General features: G+C 39.1%; 3 protein-coding genes across 3 annotated transcripts; 1 reads left to right on the top strand and 2 right to left on the bottom strand.

The window, feature by feature from the left end:
* Window positions 1-4667: 4667 nt before the first annotated feature.
* LOC149014771 (anthocyanidin 3-O-glucosyltransferase 5-like) lies at window positions 4668-6369 on the top strand. Its single transcript, XM_089157273.1, has one exon. It carries the CDS (start codon window positions 4689-4691, stop codon window positions 6204-6206), a length of 1518 nt encoding a protein of 505 aa, XP_089013399.1. The 5' UTR covers window positions 4668-4688; the 3' UTR covers window positions 6207-6369.
* Window positions 6370-11400: 5031 nt separating this feature from the next.
* LOC149014770 (anthocyanidin 3-O-glucosyltransferase 5-like) lies at window positions 11401-13530 on the bottom strand. The gene has a single exon (XM_089155961.1). It carries the CDS (start codon window positions 13292-13294, stop codon window positions 11678-11680), a length of 1617 nt encoding a protein of 538 aa, XP_089012087.1. The 5' UTR covers window positions 13295-13530; the 3' UTR covers window positions 11401-11677.
* A 2087-nt stretch (window positions 13531-15617) lies between these two features.
* Window positions 15618-16888, bottom strand: LOC149014769 (anthocyanidin 3-O-glucosyltransferase 5-like). The gene has a single exon (XM_089157514.1). It carries the CDS (start codon window positions 16871-16873, stop codon window positions 15683-15685), a length of 1191 nt encoding a protein of 396 aa, XP_089013640.1. The 5' UTR covers window positions 16874-16888; the 3' UTR covers window positions 15618-15682.
* Window positions 16889-17633: the final 745 nt, after the last annotated feature.

The following is a 17633-nucleotide window of genomic DNA, read 5'->3' as shown; positions in this document are numbered from 1 at the left end:
AAGGCAATTAAAAAACAGAGCACGAGACTGCAAAACAGATTATTCATGCTAAAAGACAGGAAATGAAATTTTAGGGCTCCGAAGAAGCTATGGAAACCTCACTTCTGCTCTGCAAATTGTGATAAAATTAAAACCAAAAGTGCTACCCATACCTTTATTGCAAGATTCCGAGCAGGTTTGAAGCTTGAGAAGATGAATTCCATCAAGGAAAAGCAAATTAACCAGAAGCCCAATGTAGGAAATTAAATTTATCTTATTGTTTGTGGATTGATTTTTCATTTTCCCTTTTCTTCTTCTCCAAAGCAGATTTTTTCAATCTGCTCACGTCTTCAGCGTCAAGCTACCTCCAATCTGAGCAATATGTTATACAGCGAAGATGAGAACTTGAACAGTGGAGGACAATCTACACTGATTCGGTCGGTTTGGTTCAAGTTGAACTTCAGATGGTTCGGTTCATTTAAAATAAAAACGGTTTATTTTCACTTAAGTTGGTATTTAATGCACATGTTCATAATGGACAATGAAGATTTAATCCATGTACCAAAGTTAAAATCTGACCGTTGGCTGCTTGGAGCAGTGCCCAAGCAAAATCCCACTAAAACAAGTTTTATCTTGAATAACCAATCAATAAAGACCGAGGGAGCATAGAGAATCTAATTAGATATAACCTAAAGTACAAAACCTTTTTTTCCTGGACCTTTCTTTGATGGGATTTTTGTGTTTGTGGAGAAAAAGGAAAAGCAAGTGAAGATAAAGAAAGTGAAAGAATTTAGGGGTCAAAAAACATTTTTTAAAGAAATAATTATTATTGCCCTTATACTATAGGCTATAGCTTAATTACTAAAATAATCACCTCACTTGTAACAATGTTAAGAAACTCTTGTTTTTTTCCCCTTATTTTATTTTATTTCGAATAGAAAAGAAAACTAGATAGCATTTTGGGTTTAGAATTAAATTTTTACCTAATTATTAAAAACAATAATGTAACAACTGGAGTTGGTCCAAGTGGTAAGCAGCTTGGTCCGCTTAAGCAAAGTTCCAGTATCGAAACCTTATGGATGCAAAAAATCTCCGCGGGGAGACTCACTCACCACAGCCAGGTATGCGACCCGGGTCTAACAACGAATTAGTTAGGGCAAAACCTTGGGAACTGGGTGATACGGAAAATTTCTACCCGACCGGGTGTGACCCGGATGGGGCTCCACATGCTAGTTAATCGGGAAAGATGCCGATCATCCATGACCAAAAGCGTAACATACGCCACATATATAGCAATCATCCTTGATATAGAAGGTCAACTCGGCAGCTGATTGAATCGGACCAACGACAAGGAAGCATGCTCCTAGGAAAAACAATAGCCCTTGTCGGGCTAACTTACTAAATACGTATAAGGTAAGTTAATCATTATAAGATAGGGGACGCATCTCCTTGGTAAGAAAACCAATACACTCTGAGTATAATCTTGTGTAGTTTTTGCACGAGACCTCACTCTATTCGTCATCTGACTTTGTCATCGGAGGCGGCTGCCCGGCACATAAGCCGGCCCGCATCTAACCTTTCTTGCAGGACTCATCGTCCCAGATACGAGAGGAGACTCAGTCGGATCCAGAAGCATAATCGATCCGTATCACCGGGGTTGAAAAACAAAAACAATAATGTAATTTAATATAAATAATATAAAATTTTAAAATTATTTTAAAATTTTTGAATAAGTCAAAGATGTCAATGTCATTAGAACGGACAAGGTTTTTGGAGGCTAATAAATAAAATTAGAATTTAGAACTTGACATCATGGAAAGAGTTTGCAATTTCGCTCATTAAAGGGCGAAACCGACATTTACGATATCGCCGAGAAATCGCGTATCGTATTCGCGAATATCGGAGATATCGCGATATTTCGCGATATTTGGAAAAATATTTTTTAACTTTTTTGTGTTGCTTTTATACTATTTCTTGCACTTTTGGCGTTTTGAATTGTATCAAATCTTACCAATTTTATCACAATGATTCAAGACTCAAAAGTTAATGTGTTAAATGTAATTCGAAGAAAATCTCGAGATAACTTATAAATAGAAAAACTTTTTATAGTAAAATCATCAAGATTAATGAGCAATCTTACCAACTATATTCTAGTGATCTAGTCCTCAAAAGTCAACATGCCAAATGTGGTTAGGGAAGAATATATACATGAAATAATTTATGGAAACAATTTAATTATGAAGATATTTTGTAATAGAATCGTCGGTTAATCTTTTCAACTATGTCCGAATGATTTAGGCCTTAGAAGGTAACACATTAAATGTGGCTAGGCAGGAGATTTAAATGGAAATATATATTAAGAAATAATTTAAATTATCAAAGTCAACATGCCAAATGTGATTAGGGAAGAGTGTATACATGACATAATTTATGCAAACAATTTAAATTAGTAATGAATCTTATAAAATAATCTTCAGAGTGATTTGATAATCGTTCCAATTATGTCCTAATGATGTAGGCTTTATAAGGTAACATATTAAATGTGACTAGGTAAGAGAATTTAAATGGAATAATTTTTAGGAAATAATTCAAATTTACCACATATTTGCATCGATTAGGATAAGCATCAAATTTACCAAAATTATTGCATAAAAATACTTAAAAAAATTAGGGCTAAATTTCTATAGGGGCAAATATCGCGAGATATCGGCGATATTTCGCCGTCCTTGTCTGGTAGCGACCGGCGAAATATCCGAAATGTCGTTCCCTGCTTGACATTATAAAAATCTCATTAAAATAAATCTAGAAAGACAAGAGCCTTTCTAGGATTTTCATCGGATCCGGACTTTCTCATTCTTTAAGTTCTAACGTAAGTGAACTTAAGGTTCATGCAATCAATGAACTATTTTTTGGCGAAATTCACTGGTTTTGCCTCTTGGCGAAATCGATACCAGGGGGCTAAACGAACTTTGCATAACATCGCCGATATCTCGCGATATCGAAAAATTCATTTTTTATTTTTATTTTATGTTATTTCTTGTACTATTTAGGCGATATTTCTTGCAATTCTATCACAATCTTACCAATTTTATTCTAATGATTCAAGACTCGAAAGTTAATGTGTTAAATGTAATTAGGAGGAGCACCTACATAGAATAATTTATAAATAGGAAAACATATTATAGCAAAATCTTCAAGATTAATAAGCTATCTTACCAACTATATTCTAATGATCTAGTCCTCAAAAGTCAATATGCCAAATGTGGTTAGGGAAGAGTATATACATGAAATAATTTATGGAAACAAGTTAAATTATAAAGGGATTTTGTAATACAATCGTCGGTTAACCATTCCAACTATGTCCGAATGATTTAGGCCTTAGAAGATAACACATTAAATGTGGCTAAGCAAGAGATTTAAATGGAAATATTTATAGAAAATAATTTAAATTTACCACATATTTGCATAAAATTAGGATAGGCATTAAATATGGGCTCAAAATGACAAAAAATACCCTGAAACTGGTGGGCGAAAATTACCGAAAGTCAACATGCCAAATGTGATTAGGGAAGAGTGTATACACGAAATAATTTATGGAAACAATTTAAATTATTAATGAATCTTGTAATAGAATCTTCAGAGTGATTGGATAATCATTTCAATTATGTCCGATTATTAAATTTGATGCCTACCCTAATCTCAAAAGGTAACGTATTAAATGTGACTAGGTAGGAGAATTTAAATGGAATAATTTTTAGGAAATAATTCAAAATTACCATATATTTGCATCAGATTAGGATAGGCATCAAATTTACCAAAAAAAACTGAGTAAAAATACCAAAAAACAAAATTTTCTATAGGGGTGAAATATCGCCGAGATCTCAGCGATATTTGGTCATTTCGCCTGGTTCGCCGAGTAGTGAACCCGGCGACCGGGCGAAACTTCGTTCCTTGCACGCAATATGATTTAAGCACTTGAAAAATGAAGAACCTCAGTGGGTGTTAATATATTATGATTTGATTTGTTGATTAATAATAGTATTAAGAAACAACCTCAATGGGAAAAATAGTTGAATGATTTCATATGAGAGAACCTCAAATATATAGGAAGCATACATCCCATGCTGTTAGGTAACTATGAATAATAAAAGAAAAATATAAAACATGAAAATACAATATATGGAAATGTTTGTATGGAAATGATTTAATAGAGAAACCTAATCAAGCCAAAACTAAATTAGGATATTGATGAAATGGAAGGATGAGATGGTATGGAAAGAATTCAAATGGAAAGAATAATGAATGGAAAGAATTCAAATAAAAGGAGTGATGAATGGAAAGAATTAAAATGAGAGGATGAAATGATATGGAAAGAATTCAAATTGGAGACAATTATCTTTTGTATTCAACACTAAATCCGAAATTAGTTACTTAATAAAGCCCATTCATTTGGCAGTGAGCTCCTAATCATCTTGACCAATTCAATGGACTCTTAAGAGCGTCAGTTTGCGTTCGCCACCTCTACCTTTCTCAACAACCAGCCATGCACCAGGTAGAAAAATCAAGAAAATTAAGGACGTCAGTGCAAAGTAAACTTGGAACTTCTTTGCTGATAGTCCTTTCTTCTTCTACTTATACAAAAACCCGGCCAGAATTTCGCTGCAGCAACGATTAGCAAGCAAGGAAGAAAGAGAGCAGAGCAATCAGCCATGGCCGATCCAAACCCTAATCCAAAACCACATGTGGCGCTATTTGCAAGCCCTGGCATGGGTCACCTTATCCCTCTTGTAGCCTTCTCCAAGCACTTGTTTTCTCTTCATGGCTTCCACTCCACCATCTTCTTCACCTCAGCCGAAGCCATCACCTCCACTGCCCAATCCCAACTAACTCAGTCCCTAAAGCTCCCTTCTGGCATTCAAATTGTCTATCTCTCGCCGCCCGATATTTCGGCCTTCGTCACCCCTCAAACCGATTTCGTCTCTCGTGTATGTATCACTGTGAGAGAATCAATTCCATCCTTGAGAGCTGCAATTGCTGCCATGTCAACGCAGCCCGACGTCCTCGTCGTAGAAATATTCGGCACCTTTGCTTTCCCCATTGCAGAAGAGCTTGGCATCCCTAAATACATTTACACACCAACGACGGCAGCGTTTACGGCGTTGACGGTTTACCTACCGACACTGCATGAGGAAGTAAAGGGTGAATACGTTGATATGCAGGAGCCGGTTCGAATCCCAAGTTGCAACCCGATTCGGCCCGAGGATGTGGTTGACCCCATGATGGACCGGAATGATGACATGTATGATTACTATTTATCTATTGGGCGCACGGTACCCCTTGCAGATGCGGTTATGATAAACACATGGGAAGACTTGGAACCAACAACACTCAAAGCCCTTCGAGAGAATCCAATCCTTCGTAGGATTATGCCCCTGCCGGTTTATCCGGTTGGACCAATAGTGAGATCGGTCACTCTTTCTGACCAACCATGTGCAGAGTGTCTGGCTTGGCTGGATGAGCAACCTGCGGAATCGGTGATTTATGTGTCGTTGGGGAGCGGCGGGACACTCTCGGAGGAGCAACTCACTGAGTTGGCTTTAGGGTTGGAGATGAGCGGGAAACGATTTCTTTGGGTGGTGCGTCCACCGGCAGGGAAGGATGGGTCTTTCTTCACCGTGATGGGTGGGGATCCAGATGGAGAGGATGAGATGTCAAAATACTTGCCGGATGGGTTCTTAAACCGGATCCGAGGGGTGGGGATGTTGGTCCCTATGTGGGCTCCTCAAGTAGAGGTATTGAGTCATCCGTCGGTTGGTGGGTTTTTATCACACTGTGGGTGGAACTCGACTCTGGAAAGCATGGTGAACGGAGTGCCCATGATTGCCTGGCCATTATATGCAGAGCAGAAGATGAATGCAGCGATGCTGGCCGAGCAAGTTGGGGCGGCGGTGAAAACGAAAGAGTTGCCAACGAAGAGGGTGGTGGGAAGAGAAGAAATAGAGAAGTTGGTGAGAATGGTGATGGAGAAGGAAGGAGAAGGGGAAGCAGTACTGAGGAGAAAGATGAAGGAAGTGAAGGAGACCGGGTTGAGAGCACTGGGTGAAGGTGGGTCTTCTTGGAATTGGCTCTCTGTTGTTGCACAACAATGGAAGATTTGCAGTGCTAAATCAAATGCAGGGGAGAGGAGACAAGTGAGTGAGATCATGGAGCTCATGACTGGTAATTAACTGACCGTCAAGACTTATACAGACATCACAAAGTCTTCCAATATTATGGCAGACTCTAAGCCCAGTTGGCCTTGTTGGTGGAACCTTTGTTTGAATTACTTATCTTCCTCAATATATCTTCGTTTTACCAGGGAAAAATATATATTTATAAGAGTGAACTACATATACAACTCTGAAGTTAGAAACTATTACCTTTACATTTCCTGAAAATTTTATTTTATGTATACACTTTTATGTTTCAAATTATATGTATTAATGGTACCTTTATCCTCTAATAATGAGGTTAAGTGTTTAATTTAAAATATTCTCAAAATTTGATGTACTTTTTAAATTCTCATTTCAGATTGAAGAACTGAATTTTCAGCTATTGGTTCAAGTTTGTTTTTCCTTTTTCAGATCTATGTGGGTGGTTTATGGCAGACCTGCAACTTGAATATATGCAAACTTGAGAATATACTGAGGACTTGCAAATTGCGACTTCTTGCATTCTATCCAATTGCAGTATGAATTTGGCACCATCTCCACCTTCCCATTCTTCCCTTGAAAGAACCTAACTGAAACCCAAACTATCAGGTTCGAACCTTAGGAACAATCACACAATGAAAGAAATGAAAATAAATAAACATAGAGGCGTACAAGATTTTACATGGGAAACTCTCAAGGAGAAGAAAACCAACACTTTCAACAATCCATCGATTACATAGAGAAGAGAATCATATATTTATATATAAAACCCTAATATGAGACATAATCAACACTGTACATCTCACAATTGTGGGGGTAAAAAACACGATTACAGAGCTTTATCAAAATAAATTTTGACGCAAATCCTTGTAGTCATGGAGAATCAGGCCCAACACAACACAGATCTTGAGCATGGATTCAAATGTTTGTTTTTCTATAAAAAAACATCATGTCAAAAAAGAGATTTACTTCTCAGCGCCTGCTCGTAGAATTAATTCTCAATCTGATTGAAAAAATGTAGGATATTGATCAAAGATTCTCTTTAACCACACAATCCATGAACACTTCAGGTACAAAAATCATATATAAACCCTTCATGAGAAAAGCAGGAACTAGGATAATCTTAGGCTCTTAGCTATGCTCCATTTTTTGGTGAGTCATTCATTGCTTATTGTTCTTTGTCAAAATGTATCAAACCCAGACTACCCCATCTCAAAAGATGCTTCACTTATTTTGGCAAAGATACCCAGTAGCAATCTTATCCCTGTATTTTACTAGTTATAAGCAAAAGTTCTATTCCCATTTAAAATGTAATTATATGTTTAAATATTCTCTGATCATTTTGACACCACTAGAAGCTAAATTCTCAAGACCGAGTGAGCACCGACAAAGGAAATTAGATATAAACTAAAGTGCAAAACGTTTTCCTTACTCACATAAAAAAAGAAAAAGCATGTGAAGAAGGTGAGGAAAATGATAAAATTTAGGGTCAAAAACATTTTTTTAATGGATAATTACTATTCCCCCTCTATTATAATTTATTTACAAAAATGATCTTGTTCTATATGAAATTACTATTGCCCCTCACTTGTAATAGGGCTGTTGGAGTTGAAGAAGAAGATTTGTGGTGGAGTGAGTTGCAGATGGGAGTTGAGATGAAGAGAGAGATGGTGTAGTTAGAGGGTTTTTTTTGGTAATATTACCCACCTTAAGGCCATTTTTGTCACATTACCGACTATAAGGGCAAAGTCATCCTTTCAAATTCAAATTTTGAATCTTTTAACTGTAGGGGTGAGGAATGTTAATAATGGGCAAAGGATAATTAGGGTTTTGTAAAATGTGGACAACCATTAATTTGTCCATGTAAGACAGTAAGAGTTCAACCCCACTTAAGTGCAAAATTGCTTTGGTTCAGCGAGGTTAATGGGCTGAACTGTTCAGCGAGTTGGAGTGCACTGTCGGATTGAGATTTCAATCTCTATCGAGATGCGCGATCCAACGGCTGTAACTCTCACTGAACAGTTCAGCGCTAGAATGGCGTTGAACGGATGCAAAATCGACTTGAGTGGGCAATTTGTAAAGTACTTTTGTAAAAGGAGAAAAGTAGAAAAACAACTCATTCAAAAACTGGGTATTTTGGTCACGGAGAAAAAAAAGAAAAAAAAAAAAAAAAGGTATTTATAGAAAAATTGCCATCTGCTATGCACATCTATTTGTTGTGTACAGCAGTGCATCACCACGTCATGACACATGGATTATACCAAATAGAAAGTTGAGATTCAATTACCCATTTAAGTGAAAGAAACCCAGTTTTTGAAAGCCATTTAATCAATACCCATTACACACTCCTTTCTTCTTCTTTCTATTCTTCTCTTCTTGAACTGACGCACGAATCCGATTAAACAATTGAACAAAAGCCCGGACGATTGAATAGATCATCTACGAACCATCAACAGAATCACAACCATTAAAACCATAGCAGTTTCGACATACCTTTGAGGAAATCAACCAAATCTTTCTTACCATGTTCCATAACAGTTCAACAACACTGATGTGCCTAAAACCCCATCAGTCCCTTGTGTCCTTCTCTTGTCATCATCGCAAACTCTACGCCATCAGTCAACTTGTCCAACCTCAGTTGGGACTCTTATCAGTTAATTGTCTAAAACCCAATTTTCAAACAGAGACGGCGAAGTTGCAGAAACGGGAAGAGGAGCTGGAAGAGGGAAGTCTTTTAACTATGGTTTGATTCTTTAATTCTGAAGTCTAATCCTCTTCCATACAGAGACGGCAAAACCTCTCTCAAAAGGATAATGTGCATGACCCAGAAATAGAAGTTCCCCTTTCTGCAATTTGGCTTCATGATCAAGTTCTTTTCCAACTTTAGAAATTTGAAAGGAATCAAGTGTGGAAGAAATAGAAAATTCATTCCCACGTTCTGATCCTTCAACCTGAACCTGCTGATCATGAGAGGTCGTGAAGTGTTTGAAAATGGATTCTCAAAAGTTGGCGGGTGTAAGTTAAGTTGGGTTTCATATTTGTTTTTTTTTCTTCTTTCTTTCAGTTAGAAGTTGGTACTTAATCTCAACCATTCATTTAGTATAATCCACATGTCCTATTCTCGTGATGCACTTTTGTGCATGCTACTATATGTGGATGACATTGTGTTTATTAGGAATTGTGAATATTTTTTGCTAGCGTTAATCTCTACTTTAGGGAAGACTTTTGCTATGAAGGACTTGGGCTTTTTGCACTTTTTTTTCTTGGTAATGAAGTGGCCCACACCTCCTATGGTTTATTTCTTTCTCAAACTAATTATGCTGCTAACCTTTTATATTGCGCTAGCATGCATGAAGGAAGACAGGTTTCTACTTTTAAGTGCTGCAGAGCCGGCATTGGTAATGGTAGCATCATCGGCAATGTCAAAGGATGCCAAAGAAATCATGCCAGCAACAGTGGTGGTTACTGAAGATGAAAGGGATTGGATAAAAAGAAAAATCGGTTCGGTTCATATAGTTTGGGTTAGCCTATAAAACTAGCTGTAGATTCACTTAAGTGGATGAATTTTGCATGTTGGGGTATTTAATGATCAAGATTCAACTATTCAAATAATCTTTTAATCTAGTCGTCCGTTTGTTCATATATTTGAGTTATCCTGTAAAATTAGCTGTAGATTCACTTAAGTGGATGAATTTTGCATATAGGGGTATTTAATGATCAATATTCAACTATTCAAAAAAGCTAAACGATGGTTCTCATGTAGTCATGTACCACTTTCATGGGTTAGAATTCTTAAGTGAAGCCATTCATTGTCATCTTCATTTCTCTTTAATTGCTCTTGTTCATTTTCATCAATCCCCTGCTGTTTTGTAATTAAGATACACGGGAGAAGGAAACACAGGTTGTCCTATGAAAAACATATGGATTTGGCCTTTGGAGGCTTCTACAACTAGCTACAACCCAAATGGGCCATGTATCATGGTCATGAATTAATGGATCTTGCTTGGAGACTTTGTTTTTGTCTTGCGCACTAATGTAAAAGATGCAACCAAGATATGCAGTGAGTGGTAGAGACGGGCCACCAAAATTTCGATCCAAACAGTGCGTTGTACCATCCTACGCATTTTTTGCACAAGACAAAAGCAAGTTCATTTGTTAGGCTAGTGGGTTCTACATGTGCTAGGTGCCGTTAGAATTGCACCACCTAGTGTCGATTTGCTCTTAACCGAGTTCGACTATAGTGCTGCGCAACACTGTACTACAACCTGTCAAGATCGAGACCTTGACCGAGATTTTGATCTTAACCATCCGTTTCTCAAAAGTGTGAAAACGTACTTTTTGAAAATGGATGGTCGAGATCAAATCCTCAGCCGAGATCTCGAGATCTTGACCATTCGCTGCAGGTTACACAACACCCAAGCAATTTCCCTCTTAATTGCACAAATGAACATGTGCAAATTAAAGGAACTTTAAGTGAATTGGACCAAATATACACCCACATGTATAATCAATGAATCAACCTTCTTTCCCTCTTCAATCGGAAAAAACTCCTCTGCTGTGCACATTTTTCTGCTGTGCACAGCAATGCAGCACTACAAATTGACATGTGGCACATTTTTAATAAATGGCTCAGATTAAAATGTTGGGTTTTAAGTGAAAGTGACCCATCTTATGACCCGTTTTAACGAAAAAGATAACCCATTTTTTGATCCAGTGGCAGAAAGAAGCCAATGTGTTCCTCTGCCCAACTAGTCGCAGAACCTAAACGAAAAGGAGAGATATGGGGAGATAAAGGAGGAAGAGAGAAAATCCAGGTATGGATTTAACTCTGCCCTTGAGTATGTTAGATGGGTTTAAATTTTAAAATATCATACTTACCAATTCTATTTTAATTTCAGCCGTCAAATTCAATAATATCCTAGTGTCAGTATGTGGTGCTGCACTGCTATGTACTGCAGACGATCTATATAGCAGACGATGTTTCTTCCTTCAATCGTGGAGCATGTATGGTTTGTACTTTTTTGTGAGTGTAACCTTAGACTTGAGAACCAGTTCTGTAAATTTGATTGAATCTTCTGCATTCCGGGACTCCAACTGATTCGGTAGCTTCACCTTCTTTCTTCGCACAACATTTTTGGTACTTCAACTTACTATATCATTTACTAAAAAAAAAAAACTTACTATATCGTTTAATGTAAAATTTTGTTATTTACTCTTACGATTATTCTTCACCAAAAAAAAACTCTTACAATTATTCCTATAATTCATATCACTTTCAATTTATTCCTGAAGAACCGTTCCATATTATTCTCATAATAAAACATCTGACAAGGAAAGAGAGTAATCTAGGACCGTCCGTCCTGGGAGGTATTGGTTCTACAAAGGATCATTCCTAGCAGCATTAAGGAATTCTCGTGATATTTAACGCAGCCATCTTATCATCTGAAAATGCATGTAAAATCGATCTAAAACATATTCCAAGAACGGAACATATAATTCTTGACCGTTTATGACCAGTCATGAGTTCCATCGATCTCTCCCTCTGGTTTCCTCTCCCCTGTTTTTCCTTTGGCCTCTTGACTAATCTTCCACTGCTGTGCTACACGAGAGAGTGAATCCCAGGAGGACTCACCCTCTGCTACCGCTCTTAACCCACTCTCCTTCACTTGCTTCATTTTTCTCCTCAGTGCTACTGCTGCTTCTCCGCCTTCACCTTCTCTGTCCATCACCATTCTCACCAGCTTCTCTATCTCTTCCCTTCCCACCACTGCCTTCGTTGGCAACTCCTTTGTCCTCACTGCCACCCTTACTTGCTCTTCTAACATCGCCGCGTTCATTTTCTGCTCTGCGTACAATGGCCACGCAATCATCGGCACTCCGTTCACCATGCTTTCCAGAATCGAATTCCACCCACAATGTGATAAGAACCCTCCGACCGATGGATGGCTTAACACCTCAGTCTGTGGGGCCCACATGGGGATGACCAACCCCAGCCCTTGCGTCCGAGTTAAGAACCCGTCTGGCAAGTACCTTGCCAGCCCATCTTTGACCCCGCTCAGTGCGGTGAAGTACGCCCCATGTTTCACCGCCGGAGGACGCACCACCCAGAGGAATCGCTTTCCACTCATCTCCAGTCCAAGAGCCAACTCAGTGAGTTGCTCCTCCGATAGTGTTCCGCCACTCCCCAATGATATGTAAATCACCGATTCCACGGGTTGTTCATCCAGCCAAGCCAAACACTCGGCACGTGATTGGTCAGGAGGATCTGAACCGGATGATCTCGCTATTGGCCCAACTGGATAAACCGACCGCGGAAAGATTCCACGCAGGATTGGATCCTCTCGCAGGGCTTTGAGTGTTGTTGGCTCCAAGTCCTCCCACGTGTTTATGAGTATCGCATCAGCCAATGGCAAGCTGCGACCCATGTATAAAAAGTAGTCATACTGATCTTCCTTCCGGTCCATCATTGGGTCGACAAGATCCTCCGGTCGAACCGGGTTGCAGCCCGGGATCCGAATCGGCTCTTGCAAATCCACGAACTCGCCCTCTATCTCCTCATGCAGCGTTGGAACGTACAGTGTAAACGCCAAGAAAGCTGCCGTCATCGGAAAGTAAACGTACTTGGGGATGCCAAGCTCGTCTGCGACAGGAAAGGCCCACGTGCCGAACACGTCGACGACCAGCACAACTGGCTGCGGTGACATGGCAGCAAGAGCTTCTCGTAAGGCTGGGATTGATTCTCTAGTGGTGATACTGATACGGGAGCATAAGGATGTGTTGGTAGTGACAAAGGCAGAGATATCAGGCGGCGAGAGATGAACGACGCGAATTGCCGAAGGGAGTTGTAGGGAATGAAGGAGTTCGGATTGGGTAGTTGCAGCGAAGGTTGCTTCTGCTGAGGCGACGAAGATGGTGGATTCAAAACCGTGCAAGAACAAGAAGCGCTTGGACAAGGCTACCATAGGGATGAGATGGCCCAAGCCTGGACTCACAAATAGTGCCAGGTGTGGATTATGAGTCGCCTTTGGCTTTGGCAACTCCATGGCTCCTCCAATTACTTGCTTTCTTTTGAATGCATATGGCTTTACGTAGGCTTTATATACAGGTACAAGGAGGATTTTCATGATCGGTCCCTTCACCAGTTCACCCACGGTGAGGGTGAAATTACTTCTTCTACCCTTGGGATGGGCATCAGGGTAATTTTGACCCTGAACAATAGGAGGTGGGGTGATTCTGATGGGAAAGAAATACCAAAAAGTTTTCCCACTAGACTAGTGAAGATATATTTTGGTAGCTATTAAAGGGAATATATTCGGTTGAAATCATATCAACTGGTGCCACTAGGGCAAGCTGAAGGGAGAGACACAAGAGACCACTCTTTTATATTGAACAAAAGAGAGGACCAAATTTGATAATTTAGCTTTTAGTGGTCTCAAATGATTAGAGAATATTAATACACATAATCACATTTTAAGTGGGAATAGAACTTTGGCTTATAACTAATAAAATACAGGGATAAGCTTGCAACTGAATATCTTTACCAAAATAAGTGAAGCATCTTTTGAGATGGGGAAGTCTGGGGTTTGATACAGAATGACAAAGGATAATGGCTCACCAAAAATGGAGAATAACTAAGATTATCCAAACTCCTGCTTTTCTCATGAAGGGTTTATGATTTTTGTATCTGAACTAGTGTTCATGGATTGTGTGGATGAACAGAATTCTTGATCAATATCCGACATTTCTTCAATCAGATTGAGACTTCTCCGAATAGGTACTGAGAAGTAAATCTCTTTTTTGACATGAATTTTTTTAAAAGTAGACATTTGAATCCACGCTCAAGATATGTGTTATGTGTGTGGGTCTAGTTCTGCATGATTACAAGGATTTGTGTCAAAATTTATTTTGATGAAGCTCAAATTGCATTCATGATTTTTATACGACGACTCAGATTATCTTGTGAGATGTATAGTGTTGATTATATCTCATATTAGGATTTTGGATCTCAATATGTAATTCTCCTCTCGGCATAACTAATTTTTGACATTTAAAATTAGTGGATTGTTGGTGACTGGGGGTTTTCTTTCTCTTAAGGGTTTTCCATGTAAAATCTTGTACGTCTCTATGGTTTTTTTTTTTTCCGTCTTTCCCATTTATTTCATTGTGTGATTGTTCTAAGATTCAATCATAATAGTTTGGGTTTCAGTTAGGTTTTTTTAAGGGAAGAATGGGGAAATGGAGATGGTGCCGAATTCCTACAATTGGATAGGATGAGAAAAGTTGCAATTTGCAAATCCTCAATACATTTTTAAGTATGCATATATTCAAGTTGCAGGCCTGCCGTCTACCACCTGCCTAGACCTGGAGAGGGAAAGACAAACTTGAACCCAATAGCTGAAAATTCAGTTCTTCAATATGAAAATATAAGAGTTTTGTAAAGAAGGGTAATATGGGAATTTGAAAAGTAAATCAAATTTTGATGAAATTTTAAGTTATCACTTAAACTCATCATTAGGGGATAACGGTACGATCGATATATAATTTGAAACATAAGAGTGTATATATATATATATAATAAAAAAAATTCATGAAATGTATAGGTAATAGTTTCTAACTTCAAAGTGGTATATGTAGTTCACTCTTATAAATATATGCATGGTAAAACATATTGACGAAATTCACCATTTTTCGGTCTTTTCTGCAAATAGCGATTTTTTTTATCCCCCGAAACCGAAAATTGCAGAATATCGGCAAAATTTCGTCTATAGATTGTTTTTCTCATGATATATCACCTAAATCGACAATACATTTGCATGTTCTCAAGAAATATCGTGTAACTTTTAAAAATTTTAGTTCACTTCATGACTTCGTATGTCATTGTCACTATTAGTTTCAATTTTTAAATTTAATTATTAATATTTTTTGAAAACGCAACCTAGCTTTTCAACTTCTCGTAATTTGAAATTCCATTTCAAATTTTAAATGAAAATGCATTTTGATTTGATAGACCTAGCCAGTAGGGAGGCTTTGAATCCTTTGATTCATTAATAGCCCTGGTCCCCAATTTCCATGTGAATATATATACAAAAAGAGTGAGTTGTCTAATCAAATCCTTTTAAAATACTTAATGAGACCACAATTATCTATGTTCTGGATTGAAAAGAGTGAAAACTATAGAAATAATAATAGATCAAAAGGGGCGGGCGAATTGGAAAATTACCGGCAAATTTCGCAAAAGTTCGCATCCTAAGTATATGTAAAACTGAAAAATATACAAAATCAAATTTCACTTTTGGCTTTTTTCTAAAGAAAAATTCCTTCCCTTTTTTTCTTTTTTCTTTTTTTTTTTTCTTCTAGTAAAACGAAGATTTATTAAGGAAGACAAGTAATTCAAACCAAGGTAACACTAATCACATTGTTGAAAGTTCCACTAACAATGCCAACTAGCCTGAGAGTTCGCCATAATATTGGAAGACTTCATGATGTATATGTAGGTCTTGACAGTTGGTTAATTACCAGTCATGAGCTCCATCGATCTTTCCCACTTGTCTCCTCTCCCCTGCATTTGATTTAGCACTGCAAATCTTCCATTGTTGTGCAACAATAGAGAGCCAATTCCGAGAAGACCCACCTTCACCCAGTGCTTTCAACCCAGTCTCCTTCACTTCCTTCATCTTTCTCCTCAGTACTGGTTCCCCTTCCCCTTCTCCTTCCTTCTCCATCACCATTCTCACCAGCTTCTCTATTTCTTCCCTTCCCACCACCCTCTTCGTTGGCAACTCTTTTGTTTTCACGGCCACCCCAACTTGCTCAGCCAGCATCGCAGCATTCATCTTCTGCTCTGCATATAATGGCCACGCAATCATGGGCACTCCGTTCACCATGCTTTCCAGAGTCGAGTTCCACCCACAGTGTGATAAAAACCCACCAACCGATGGATGACTCAACACCTCTACTTGAGGAGCCCACATAGGGACCAACATCCCCACCCCTCGGATCCGGTTTAAGAACCCGTCCGGCAAGTATCTTGACATCTCATCCTCTCCATCTGGATCCCCACCCATCACGGTGAAGAAAGACCCATCCTTTCCTGCCGGTGGACGCACCACCCAAAGAAATCGTTTCCCGCTCATCTCCAATCCTAAAGCCAACTCAGTGAGTTGCTTCTCCGAGAGTGTCCCGCCGCTCCCCAACGCTACATAAATCACCGATTCCGCAGGTTGCTTATCCAGCCAAGTCAGACACTCTGCACGTGGTTGGTCAGAAGGAGTGACCGATCTCACTATTGGTCCAACCGGATAAACCGGCAGGGGCATAATCCTACGAAGGATTGGATCGTCTCGAAGGGCTTTGAGTGCTGTTGGTTCCAAGTCTTCCCATGTATTTATCATAACTGCATCTGCAAGGGGTACTGTGCGCCCAATGTATAAATAGTACTCATACGTGTCGTTATTCCGGTCCATCATGGAGTCAACCACATCCTCCGGCCGAATCGGGTTGCAACTTGGGATGCGAACCGGCTCCTGCATGTTAACGTATTCACCCTTTACTTCCTCATGCAGTGTCGGTAGGTAAACCGTCAACGCCGTAAACGCTGCCGTCGTTGGTATGTAAACGTATTTAGGGATGCCAAGCTCTTCTGCAATGGGGAAAGCAAAGGTGCCGAACATTTCAACTACGAGGACGTCGGGCTGCATTGACATGGCAGCAATAGCAGCTCTCAAGGATGGAATTGATTCTCTAACAATGATACTTATACGAGAGATGAAATCTGTTTGAGGGGTGACGAAGGCCGAAATATCGGGCGGCGAGAGATAGACGATTTGAATGCCAGAAGGGAGGCTTAGAGACTGAGTTAGATGGGATTGGGCAGTGGAGGTGAAGGCTTCGGCTGAGGTGAAGAAGATGGTGGAGTGGAAGCCATGAAGAGAAAACAAGCGCTTGGAGAAGGCTACAAGAGGGATAAGGTGACCCATGCCAGGGCTTGCAAATAGCGCCACATGTGGTTTTGGAGTAGCCATTGCTGCTTTCTTTCTTCTTTGCTTTCTGGCTGCTGCAACGAAACTCTGGCTGGGTTTCTGAATCTTGCTAGGGTTTCTGTATAAGTAGAAGAAGAAAGGACTATAAATAGAGAAGTTCCAAGTTTACTTCCCATTGACTTCCTTAATTATTCTATAAGGTGGCGGGTTGTTGTGAAAGGTAGTGATGACCTCTACTTTGTTGGGATAGGTAGAGCCGTAGAGGTGACCAACCCAAACTAAGTATGCCTTTGGAGACGGTTTGTTCTGAGAGACCAGTTTTTATGTAAAATTACTTTTTAATGGTTCTGTGTTAAAAGACCGTTCTTTACTTGGAAAGTTCAAACACAAACATTTTTAAGTAAAGGCTTAGGGAGCATTTGGTAACGTTTTTTAAAGACATTTTTGCCATTCTTTTGTTTTTTGGGAATGGAATAATGGGTTA

Source organism: Hakea prostrata, chromosome 5 (assembly GCF_041222555.1).
Source record: "Hakea prostrata isolate BN-2017 chromosome 5, UWA_Hpros_2, whole genome shotgun sequence".
Taxonomy (NCBI): Eukaryota; Viridiplantae; Streptophyta; class Magnoliopsida; order Proteales; family Proteaceae; genus Hakea; species Hakea prostrata.
Note: the sequence above shows the minus strand (reverse complement) of the source record. Positions and strands in the feature narration are given on the sequence as shown.